Source organism: Entelurus aequoreus, linkage group LG14, assembly GCF_033978785.1.
Source record: "Entelurus aequoreus isolate RoL-2023_Sb linkage group LG14, RoL_Eaeq_v1.1, whole genome shotgun sequence".
Classification (NCBI taxonomy): domain Eukaryota; kingdom Metazoa; phylum Chordata; class Actinopteri; order Syngnathiformes; family Syngnathidae; genus Entelurus; species Entelurus aequoreus.
Window position 1 is genome coordinate 7872068 of NC_084744.1, and position 12962 is coordinate 7885029.

The following is a 12962-nucleotide window of genomic DNA, read 5'->3' on the forward strand; positions in this document are numbered from 1 at the left end:
CAAATCTCATAAGGAACCGTATCTAATAAATGCTGCAAAAAGAAAATAATATGCCTCTAAAGAGAAACAATAGTCTTGCACAAGCCGCCATTGTAGTAACACACTGCTCAGAGTACTAATCAAAGGTGAAAATATACAATGTATTTACAGGATATACATATATTAAGGGAATGTACACTATTGATTATTGTTGGTGCGGTCTGTCCCTGATTGTCAGTGGAACTTAACATGACGACATGTAAGGTCGGTGTTTGACACCGCAGCACCTTAGGTGTCACTTTCTACCACGCAAGAAAGATTTACAGAGGAAATTTCACGACCGTTTGATTTCAAACCACGCGGTCGCTTCAAATGACATTTTCTACCAAAGAATTTGATTGACATGACGGCATTCTTGTGAGTGTTAACGCATACCGCTGTTCTGTAATTGTACATAATATTTTACAACAGGGAACTCATCGTACGGGATCTCCATCACATGGTTGCTTCCCCAAAAGTGTGCATCCTCCAAGAAGAAAATGCAATCAAGAAAGAAGTGCCACATGCCAGGTAACTAAAACATAGTATTTTCAAATGATATTCAAGGATGGGCCACAGAAACATGCTCCGTTACAGTACACCCGAAAGTATTCACAGCGCTTCACTTTTACCACATTTGTGTTACGTACTGCCTTATTCCAAAATAGAATCCATTCATTTTTGTCCTCAAACTTCTGCACACAATACCACAGGATGACAATGTGAACACGTTGTTGGAGAAATGATTGCAAATGTATTAAAATTAAATGCATTTATATAATACATCATGTATTTTCCGGACTATAGAGCGCACCCGTATATAAGCAGCACCTACTAATTATATATATATATATATATATATATATATATATATATATATATATATCTATATATATAGATATATATATATATATATATATACACATACACATATATATATATATATGTATCTGTGTATATATATGTATGTATGTGTGTATATATATGTGTGTATATATATGTATGTATGTGTGTATATATATATGTATATATATATATATATATATATATATATATATGTATATATATATATATATATATATGTATATATAATATATATATATATATATATATGTATATTATATATATATATATATATATATATATATATATATATATATATATATATATATATATATATATATATATATATATATATATATATATGTGTGTGTGTGTGTATGTATATACAAACCCAGTTTCTATATGAGTTGGGAAATAGTGTTAGATGTAAATATAAACAGAATACAATGATTTGCAAATCATTTTCAACCCATATTCAGTTGAATATGCTACAAAGACAACATATTTGATGTTCAAACTGATAAACTTTTTTTTTTTGTTGCAAATAATCATTAACATTAGAATTTGATGCCAGCAACACGTGACAAAGAAGTTGGGAAAGGTGGCAATAAATACTGATAAAGTTGAGGAATGCTCATCAAACACTTATTTGGAACATCCCACAGGTGAACAGGCAAATTGGGAACAGGTGGGTGCCATGATTGGGTATTAAAAGTAGATTCCATGAAATGCTCAGTCATTCACAAACAAGGATGGGGCGAGGGTCACCACTTTGTCAACAAATGTGTGAGCAAATTGTTGAACAGTTTAAGAAAAACCTTTCTCAACCAGCTATTGCAAGGGATTTAGGGATTTCACCATCTACGCTCCGTAATATCATCAAAGGGTTCAGAGAATCTGGAGAAATCACTGCACGTAAGCAGCTAAGCCCGTGACCTTTGATCCCTCAGGCTGTACTGCATCAACAAACGACATCAGTGTGTAAAGGATATCACCACATGGGCTCAGGACCACATCAGAAACCCACTGTCAGTAACTACAGTTGGTCGCTAGATCTGTAAGTGCAAGTTAAAACTCTCCTATGCAAGGCGAAAACAGTTTATCAACAACACCCAGAAACGGCGTCGGCTTCGCTGGGCCTGAGCTCATCTAAGATGGACTGATACAAAGTGGAAAAGTGTTCTGTGGTCTGACGAGTCCACATTTCAAATTGTTTTTGGAAACTGTGGACGTCGTTTCCTCCGGACCAAAGAGGAAAAGAACCATCCGGATTGTTATAGGCGCAAAGTGTAAAAGCCAGCATGTGTGATGGTATGGGGGTGTATTAGTGCCCAAGACATGGGTAACTTACACATCTGTGAAGGCACCATTAATGCTGAAAGGTACATACAGGTTTTGGAGCAACATATGTTGCCATCCATGCAACGTTACCATGGACGCCCCTGCTTATTTCAGCAAGACAATGCCAAGCCACGTGTTACAACAGCGTGGCTTCATAGTAAAAGAGTGCGGGTACTAGACTGGCCTGCCTGTAGTCCAGACCTGTCTCCCATTGAAAATGTGTGGCGCATTATGAAGCCTAAAATAGCACAAGGGAGACCCCCGGACTGTTGAACAACTTAAGCTGTACATCAAGCAAGAATGGGAAAGAATTCCACCTGAGAAGCTAAAAAATGTGTCTCCTCAGTTCCCAAACGTTTACTGAGTGTTGTTAAAAGGAAAGGCCATGTAACACGGTGGTGAACATGCCCTTTCCCAACTACTTTGGCACGTGTTGCAGCCATGAAATTCTAAGTTAATTATTATTTGCAAAAAAAAAATAAAGTTTATGAGTTTGAACATCAAATATCTTGTCTTTGTAGTGCATTCAATTGAATATGGGTTGAAAAGGATTTGCAAATCATTGTCCATCCATCCATTTTCTACCGCTTATTCCCTTCGGGGTCGCGGGGGGCGCTGGAGCCTCTCTCAGCTACAATCGGGCGGAAGGCGGGGTACACCCTGGACAAGTCGCCACCTCATCGCAGGGCCGCAAATCCTTGTATTCCGTTTATATTTACATCTAACACAATTTCCCAACTCATATGAAAACGGGGTTTGTATACATATACATATATATATATATATATATACACACATACGTACATACATACACATATATACATATACACAGACACACACACATTAGCCGCACCAGACTATAAGCCACAGTTATATACAGTGTGAAATTAGTTATTTACACAGAAATATTCTGTAAATGTTTGTTTACATACTTTGTTTTCAAACGGTGTCTGTAACACAGCAGTAAAACGGCTGATCAAACAAAACAGAAGTTACGGTCATGGACCCACTAGCTGCGGAAGCTCGCTCTCCAATCAACTAAACAGACTCGGTAACTCTACGTTGACGTTTTGGTGAATTTACTGAGGAATTTGTGAAAACTGAAACAATATTAAAAAAATGCCATTGTTAGTTAATAATACTGACACATGTAAACGCGTTAGCTTATTAACTAATGCTAAAGACACTAGCTTGTTTACATTACGATAGCACATACAAATATGCATGAAAATACTCACACATGGGACGGTTTAGCAAGTAAGAATTGTTTTGGTTATATTGTAAAACTTAAAAATGTTGCCCGGAGTGATGAATGAAGAATCCATCAAGTAGAAACGCTATGGACGGCTAGACGACACTTCTACTTCCGGTTGAAAGCACCAAATGGAAGGACACTGCAGCACCAATAGTGAGCGAACTCATCCAAAAGATGGCGCCATAGCACAAACAATGACACACCTGTTTAGTGTTTAGTGAAAAACCCTTTCACATTGTCATTATGGGGTATTGTGTGTAAAATTTTGAGGACAAAAATATATTATCTATTCTAACTGTAGCATAACAAAATATGGAACAAAAGTGAAGCGCTGTGAATACTTCCCGGTGCGCCGCGTTCCTGCATTGTGATTGCAAGTACTACATTCTTTTTGTAGTGAAAAATGTGCAAATTGTGCAAACATCGAGCACAACCCTTTTAAGTCATTTCACTACATCCCACTTACATAGAAGTGTGCCGACCAATTATGGTAACGGGAAGGGGGGCTTCTATAATCCTTTCAGATTTGTTCCGACCTTCTATTTGGCAATACCAAAAAAAAAAACAGAAAAACGGGGTCTCTATTTTTTTCACATCCAATCCAAAATTCTGCTCATGTTCAAGAATCCAGATTAAAGGCAAGCCTCCTTCTCAACTAAAAATACAAAAATGACGACACGCTTTTCAGGCAACAGTAAAGTGGCAGTAAAAAAAAAAAAAGATATACAGTTTCATAGTCATGGTGTCATCCCAGGAGGCAACTAAAAAACTAGAATTGGAATATTTCAGAGTTGAATTTTTGCACTTCATTGTTTCTTCAAACCAAGGGGAGGTAGCTAGCAGCAAAACAGTTGTTTGTATGTGAGAGGAAGCAGAATGGATGGACATAAATAAATATGGCAGGGGTGTATAACACAGTAGGAAGGAACCCATATGGCCCCTTTCATCGCGGTTTACCTGACACATGAAATGTGACAAATTGGGGGCGTGCACTATCCACTTTAGCCGCCAGATGGTGAGTGTTAAATATCTTTAAAATGTGTTTGGTGGCAATTCCAACTTTGCCCACAGCGTCAGTTGCTATGTAGAGTGGCGCTTTCCATCATTTTCAGCAGACTGCATTGCACAATGACTAACCCCCCCCCCCCACCGCCTCTTCCTTTTGCGTGAGATCCACCCAGGAATGGGGCCATATGAATCCCTTCCCTACTGTATAGGAATTTGCCTTTTTATTTGATTATTATATGTATTTTTTAAAGGCCTACTGAAAGCCACTACTACCGACCACGCAGTCTGGTAGTTTATATATCAATGATGAAATCTTAACATTGCAACACATGCCAATACGGCCGGGTTAACTTATAAAGTGCAATTTTAAATTTCCCGCTAAACTTCCGGTTGAAAACGTCTATGTATGATGACGTATGCGCGTGACGTCAATCGTTGAACCGGAAGTATTGGTACACCATTAAATCCAATACAAAAAGCTCTGTTTTCATCTCAAAATTCCACAGTATTCTGGACATCTGTGTTGGTGAATCTTTTGCAATTTGTTTAATGAACAATGAAGACTGCAAAGAAGAAAGTTGTAGGTGGGATCAGTGTATTAGTGGCGGACTACAGCAACACAACCAGGACGACTTTGAGAAGGATAGCAGACGCGCTAGCCGCCGACCTCACCTTGACTTCCTCCGTCTCCGGGCCGCCGACCGCATCTATGATCGTCGCTCCGTCGATCGCTGGAACGCAGGTGAGCACGGGTGTTGATGAGCAGATGAGGGCTGGCGTAGGTTGATAGCTAATGTTTTTAGCATAGCTCTGTGAGGTCCCGTTGCTAAGTTAGCTTCAATGGCGTCGTTAGCAACAGCATTGTTAAGCTTCGCCAGGCTGGAAAGCATTAACCGTGTATTTACATGTCCATGGTTTAATAGTATTGTTGATTTTCTGTCTATCCTTCCAGTCAGGGGTTTATTTATTTTGTTTCTATCTGCATTTAAGCCCGATGTGCTATCACGTTAGCTCCGTAGCTAAAGAGCTCCGCCGACGTATTGTCGTGGAGATAAAAGTCACTGTGAATGTCCATTTCACGTTCTCGACTCTCATTTTCAAGAGGATATAGTATCCGAGGTGGTTTAAAATACAAATCCGTGATCCACAATAGAAAAAGGAGAAAGTGTGGAATCCAATGAACCCTTGTACCTAAGTTACGGTCAGAGCGAAAACAGATACGTCCTGCACTACACTCTAGTCCTTCACTCTCACGTTCCTCATCCACAAATCTTTCATCCTCGCTCAAATTAATGGGGTAATCGTCGCTTTCTCAGTCCGAATCGCTCACGCTGCATTGTAAACAATGGGGAAATGTGAGGAGCTTTTCAACCTGTGACGTCATGCTACTTCCGGTACAGGCAAGGCTTTTTTTATCAGCGACCAAAAGTTGTGAACTTTATCGTCGATGTTCTCTACTAAATCCTTTCAACAAAAATATGGTAATATCGCGAAATGATCAAGTATGACACATAGAATGGATCTGCTATCCCCGTTTAAATTAAAAAAAATCATTTCAGTAGGCCTTTAAGAACACTGTGAAAATTTTTTTTTTTGATTTCACAGTAAAAACTGGCAACTCAACCACCAGAAATGTACTATACAGTGTTTTTTTTCCAAACATATTGCAGTAAATAGATAAACAGCACCACTGTTTTGTTTTTTTACAGGAAAAAACTAGCTTGGTTGCCAGAATTTTACTGTAAAATTAACATGTTACTGTAAATGTAATGTAATACCTACTCAGTGGCCTAGTGGTTAGAGTGTCCGCCCTGAGATAGGTAGGTTGTGAGTTCAAACCCCGGCCGCGTCATACCAAAGACTATAAAAATGGGACCCATTACCTCCCTGCTTGGCACTCAGCATCAAGGGTTGGAATTGGGGGTTAAATCACCAAAAATTATTCCCGAGCGCGGCCACCGCTGCTGCTCACTGCTCCCCTCACCTCCCAGGGAGTGATCAAGGGTGATGGGTCAAATGCAGAGAATAATTTTGCCACACTTAGTGTTTGTGTGACAATCATTGGTACTTTAACTTTAACTGAAAAAACAGTACCAGTTTTTTATTTAATTCTGGCAACTGGAAAAAAATGTGGTACCGTTTTCCATTTACAGTAATACACCGTAAAAACAACAACCGTATATTTTATGGTTGAAAAAAACCCCGGTAGCTCAGTCGACGGAATTGTACCGTAAAAAACCCGTAGGAGTTTTTTCAATTTTCATTAATACGCTGTAAAAAACACTGTACATTTTACTGTGAAATCTATTGTCATTTTCAAAGTGAACAATTTGATGAATACCATGCTTTGAAATCATAGGTCAAACCAATATTTCAGTATTGGATTTTGTTTAGACAAAAAAAGAATGTTTAGAAGGTATTATGATATACTGTAATATTTGTTGCAATATTGCTTCTTACTGTTAAAGTTTAAAAAGGTATGCAATTTCATCGGGTCTGGAGTTAGACACCTGTGCAATATGGCATGAAAATTACGCTTTGGTTGGTTAATCTCTCGATGCAAATGAAAAACATTTTTTAAAGGGGAACTGCCAATTTTTCAATGTACTAGTTCAAGAAGAGCCTTTTTTCTCCCAACGTACTTAAACTATCTGAATTCCACGGGATGTGTTTTGGCAAAACAGATGAAATGGGATAAAGTGCTGCAGAAATGAAGAATGAACAAAACCCAGAGTCTTCTCCTCAATCAAAGGTTTCACCCGATGAAACCTCCGGGGAGGAATTCAGTTGGGACCTTGTCTCAGTGACTCGGACTAAAGGAAACTCTGAGAAGTCTGTGCTGTGTCCGCGTAGACTTACTTGTCCATTGGCACCTGTAAACTGTGAAGAGGAACCAGATCTGGAGGTCTGGAAGTGAGACTTGAAGTTTGGATCGAATGTGCCTATTTGAAAAGTCTGCAGAATCCCTTGAGAGGAGTCCGTCTTTTTGGAAGGCGAGACCTGTTCAAGGAAGTCCTCCTCCGAAGGGGACACTGTGGAAGGGGGAGTGGTCTCATCACCTGAAAATGAAAATGAGTGCTGGGAATCCCCGACCAGTAATCCGAACTGAGGTTTCTCTATTGTGGATCGTAATGGGGAACTTGTCCCTGATTTGAACCTACTGGGGGAAGGAAATTGTTTCTCGGTGGAGAACAGAGGCTGTCCGGCTAAGGTGGGGTTTTCCGTGACTAAACTGAGGCTCTGGCTGGTCAGGTAGCTGTCGTTCTGGCTGGTCCTTTCCAGCGCCTGCTGGAGAAATTTGGAATATTCTTGCAAGAGACTGGACTTCTCCGCCGGAGGCTGAGTTTGAACACTGGCAGCTCCAAGGCTCTCAGCAGGACTGCTGTCCGAAACATCAGAGGAATTAATAGATATGCTTGAGGTAACTTCCGCATCTGCCACGCTAAAGGAAATGTCTGAATGGCCATTAGCTTTGTTGGAGTAGTGGTCCAACAGAGTCTGAAGAACCTCGTCAGGCAACACATTTCTGTCATGCGTCGCTTTTATCTCGGCGTTAATCAGCTGAGGTCCCAGAATGGTAGCAGGGACTGTTTCGTCAATGACTGCCGACACCACCGTGTGAGTAACGGTCGGCTGAGAAGCGATAGTACTCGTGTTCAGACTGTAATCCCGACTGCTGTTGGCCGTCGCCGCTTGAAGGTAGCGTTTCTTCTTGAGAAACTGCATGGCGTCGTCATAGTTTGTGCTGCTGGTAGCCGGTTTCACCGGAGTTTCAACTGATTCTGTGTTGCTGACTTCGTCTAAAAGGCCTTGCTTGTCAACAATTTCAAAGGTATAATGTGTGACTTTGTTGTCCTCGAAGGAGGACAGCGTGGCCAGGCAAGGAGCTTGTTCGCCGGATTGTTTCAGGCTCCTCTTAGATATCTTCTTCAGGACCAGTTTAGGGGTTGCTGCCTCCTCCGGTGACAAGTCTCCATCTTGGTGTTGGCTGGTACTTTCTTCTGGAAGCTCCACAGAGTACTCTCCAATCACGTACTCGTGTTTAACTTTGGAGGACACCGCGAACAGAGGCAGAACTTCACATTTAGTTTTTCTGTGTTCCTCTTTCATTTCAGTTTCTTTCATGTTGAGCACTTCTGCTTGGGCGGCTGTGGAGGAGCCTGAACTGTCGGACTTGTCTGCACACTTTTGCCGCTTCTTCTTGGGCAATACGCACTCTTTGGTGAGGAAGGGGCTTAAAGAGTCGGCTTCGTGTAGTGCTACACTTTTATTGCCAGCCTTGTTGGTCTTTCTGTCTCGGTTTTCATGGCACATTCTTCTGTGCTTTAAAACACGGTCAGTTCTGGAGAAGTACTGTGGATGATAAAATAAGATTTATGCAAATATGAAAACGAATTGTCAGTCAAGGATGATTAAAGTGGATACAATATCAAAAACGGATTTTCACAAATATTTACTGGAGGGACCTTTGTCATCCTTGTTTCCTTCTTTGTCGAATTCACTGGTAAGTTTCTGCTTTACGTCACATGATTTACAGAGTTCAAGCAGGGATCTGCTATTGTGAGATTATTATTAGAGCAAAATGATTTGCAAATGTGTATCTTAGTCTGTGCGTCCATCCATCCATCCATCTTCTTCTGCTTATCCGAGGTCGGGTCGCGGGGGCAGCAGCCTAAGCAGGGAAGCCCAGACTTCCCTCTCCCCAGCCACTTCGTCCAGCTCCTCCCGGGGAATCCCGAGGCGTTCCCAGGCCAGCCGGGAGACATAGTCTTCCCAACGTGTCCTGGGTCTTCCCCGGGGCCTCCTACCGGTCGGACGTGCCCTAAACACCTCCCTAGGGAGGCGTTCGGGTGGCATCCTGACCAGATGCCCGAACCACCTCATCTGGCTCCTCTCAATGTGGAGGAGCAGCGGCTTTACTTTGAGCTCCCCCCGGATGGCAGAGCTCCTCACCCTATCTCTAAGGGAGAGCCCCGCCACCCGGCGGAGGAAACTCATTTCGGCCGCTTGTACCCGTGATCTTGTCCTTTCGGTCATAACCCAAAGCTCATGACCATAGGTGAGGATGGGAACGTAGATCGACTGGTAAATTGAGAGCTTTGCCTTCCGGCTCAGCTCCTTCTTCACCACAACGGATCGATACAGCGTCCGCATTACTGAAGACGCCGCACCGATCCGCCTGTCGATCTCACGATCCACTCTTCCCTCACTCGTGAATAAGACTCTGAGGTACTTGAACTCCTCCACTTGGGGCATGGTCTCCTTCGCAACCCGGAGATGGCACTCCACCCTTTTCCGGGCGAGAACCATGGACTCGGACTTGAAGGTGCTGATTCTCATCCCAGTCGCTTCACACTCAGCTGCGAACCGATCCAGTGAGAGCTGCAGATCCTGGCCAGATGAAGCCATCAGGACCACATCATCTGCAAAAAGCAGAGTCCTAATCCTGCAGCCACCAAACCAGATCCCCTCAACTCCTTGACTGCGCCTAGAAATTCTGTCCATAAAAGTTATGAACAGAATCGGTGACAAAGGGCAGCCTTGGCGGAGTCCAACCCTCACTGGAAACGTGTCCGACTTACTGCCGGCAATGCGGACCAAGCTCTGGCACTGATCATACAGGGAGCGGACCGCCACAATCAGACAGTCCGAAACCCCATACTCTCTGAGCACTCCCCACAGGACTTCCCGAGGGACACGGTTGAATGCCTTCTCCAAGTCCACAAAACACATGTAGACTGGTTGGGCAAACTCCCATGCACCCTCAAGGACCCTGCCGAGAGTATAGAGCTGGTCCACAGTTCCACGACCAGGACGAAAACCACACTGTTCCTCCTGAATCCGAGGTTCAACTATCCGGCGTAGCCTCCTCTCCAGTACACCTGAATAGACCTTACCGGGAAGGCTGAGGAGTGTGATCCCACGATAGTTAGAACACACCCTCCGGTTCCCCTTCTTAAAGAGAGGAACCACCACCCCGGTCTGCCAATCCAGAGGTACCGCCCCCGATGTCCACGCGATGCTGCAGAGTCTTGTCAACCAAGACAGCCCCACAGCATCCAGAGCCTTAAGGAACTCCGGGCGGATCTCATCCACCCCCGGGGCCTTGCCACCGAGGAGCTTTTTAACTACCTCAGCAACCTCAGCCCCAGAAATAGGAGAGCCCACCACAGATTCCCCAGGCACTGCTTCCTCATAGGAAGACATGTTGGTGGGATTGAGGAGGTCTTTGAAGTATTGCCTCCACCGATCCACAACATCCGCAGTCGAGGTCAGCAGAACACCATATACGGTGTTGATAGTGCACTGCTTCCCCTTCCTGAGGCGGCGGATGGTGGTCCAGAATCGCTTCGAAGCCGTCCGGAAGTCGTTTGCCACGGCCTCCCCGAACTCCTCCCATGTCCGAGTTTTTGCCTCCGCGACCGCTGAAGCCGCACACCGCTTGGCCTGTCGGTACCTGTCCGCTGCCTCTGGAGTCTTATGAGCCAAAAGAACCTGATAGGACTCCTTCTTCAGCTTGACGGCATCCCTCACCGCCGGTGTCCACCAACGGGTTCTAGGATTACCGCCACAACAGGCACCAACTACCTTGCGGCCACAGCTCCAATCAGCCGCCTCGACAATAGAGGCGCGGAACATGGTCCATTCGGACTCTATGTCCAGCACCTCCCTCTTGACATGTTCAAAGTTCTTCCGGAGGTGGGAATTGAAACTCTCTCTGACAGGAGACTCTGCCAGACGTTCCCAGCAAACACTCACAATGCGCTTGGGCCTGCCAGGTCTGTCCGGCATCCTCCCCCACCATCGCAGCCAACTCACCACCAGGTGGTGATCGGTAGAAAGCTCCGCCCCTCTCTTCACCCGAGTGTCCATAACATGAGGCCGCAAATCCGATGACACAACTACAAAGTCAATCATGGAACCGCGACCTAGGGTGTCCTGGTGCCAAGTGCACATATGGACACCCTTATGCTTGAACATGGTGTTCGTTATGGACAATCTGTGACGGGCACAAAAGTCCAATAACAAAACACTGCTTGGGTTCAGATCCGGGCGGACATTCTTCCCAATCACGCCTCTCCAGGTTTCACTGTCGCTGCCAACATGAGCATTGAAGTCCCCCAGTAGAACTAGGGAATCACCCAGGGGAGCACTCTCAAGTACTTCCTCGAGTGAATCCAAAAAGGGTGGGTACTCTGAGCTGCGGTTTGGCGCGTAAGCGCAAACCACAGTCAGGACCTGTTCCCCCACCCGAAGGCGGAGGGAAGCTACCCTCTCGTCCACCGGGTTGAACTCCAACGTGCAGGCTCTGAGCCGGGGGGCAACAAGAATTGCCACCCCAGCCCGTCGCCTCTCACTGCCGGCAACGCCAGAGTGGAAGAGGGTCCAGCCCCTCTCGAGAGAACTGGTTCCAGAGCCCTTGCTGTGCGTCGAAGTGAGTCCGACTATATCTAGCCGGAACTTCTCCACCTCGCGCACTAGCTCAGGCTCCTTCCCCCCCAGCGAGGTGATGTTCCACGTCCCAAGAGCTAGCTTCTGTACCCGAGGATCGGACCGCCAGGTGCCCTGCCTTCGGCTGCCGCCCAGCTCACATCGCACCCGACCTCTATGGCCCCTGCTATGTGTGGTGAGCCCATTGGAGGGGGGACCAACGTTGCCTCTCCGGGCTGTGCCCGGCCCGGCCCCATGGGTACAGGCCCGGCCTCCAGGCGCTCGCCATCGTGCCCCACCTCCGTCTGTGCGTGTGAAATCTAATTCAAGTGTCTGTGTACTAATGTGTGTGTCTGTATAACAATCTGTGTGTAAGTGTAATCAGATCCGTGTGTGTGTCTTTTAAGTTATCTGTCCGTATTTTGATTTGTCTGTGTGTAAAAAATATCTGTCTGTCCATATAATGATTTGTTTGTGTGTAAAAATATATCTGTCTGTCCGTATTATGATTTGTCCGTGTGTAAAAAATATATCTGCCTGTCCATATTATGATTTGTCTGTGTGTAAAAAAATATCTGTCTGTCCATTTATGATTTATCTGTCTATCCGTATTATGATTTGTCTGTGTGTAAAAAAAATATCTGTCCGTCCGTATTATGATTTGTCTGTGTGTAAAAAAAATATCTGTCCGTCCGTATTATGATTTGTCTGTGTTTAAAAAAAATATCTGTCCGTCCGTACTATGATTTGTCTGTGTGTAAAAAAAAAAAATGTCTGTCCAAATTATGATTTGTTTGTGTGTAAAAATTATCTGTCTGTCCGTATTTTGATTCAGTGTGGGTGTAAAAAATTGTTTTTTTAAATGTGTGTGCGTATTTAGATGTGTGAAGCAGCAACCGGCTGTCTTCTGCCGTGTACGACTTGTCTGTCTGTACAGCGATTTGAACGTGTAAAAAGATTTGTCTGTAACTTCAGCTTGCCTTTCCTTATACTCACCGCTAGTGGGCGCCTTGCAGCCTCTCACACTCCTGTTGCCATTTATGCAAAGAAAAATTGACTTTTCATC

General features: G+C 44.2%; 1 protein-coding gene and 1 long non-coding RNA gene across 2 annotated transcripts in view; one reads left to right on the forward strand and one right to left on the reverse strand.

Moving 5' to 3' along the window:
- The window catches only part of LOC133664337 (uncharacterized), a 36278-nt gene that overhangs the window by 4880 nt on the left and 18436 nt on the right, over positions 1-12962 (forward strand). Inside the window, exon 2 of the long non-coding RNA XR_009828569.1 lies at positions 451-549. This is a non-coding gene — a long non-coding RNA (uncharacterized LOC133664337). The remainder of the gene's footprint in view (positions 1-450; positions 550-12962) is intronic.
- Positions 4636-12962, reverse strand: part of LOC133664333 (zinc finger protein 148-like) — a 31800-nt gene continuing 23473 nt past the window's right edge. The window contains 1 exon segment of the mRNA XM_062068849.1: positions 4636-8818. Coding sequence (XP_061924833.1) covers positions 7208-8818 — 1611 coding nt within the window. The 3' untranslated portion in view covers positions 4636-7207.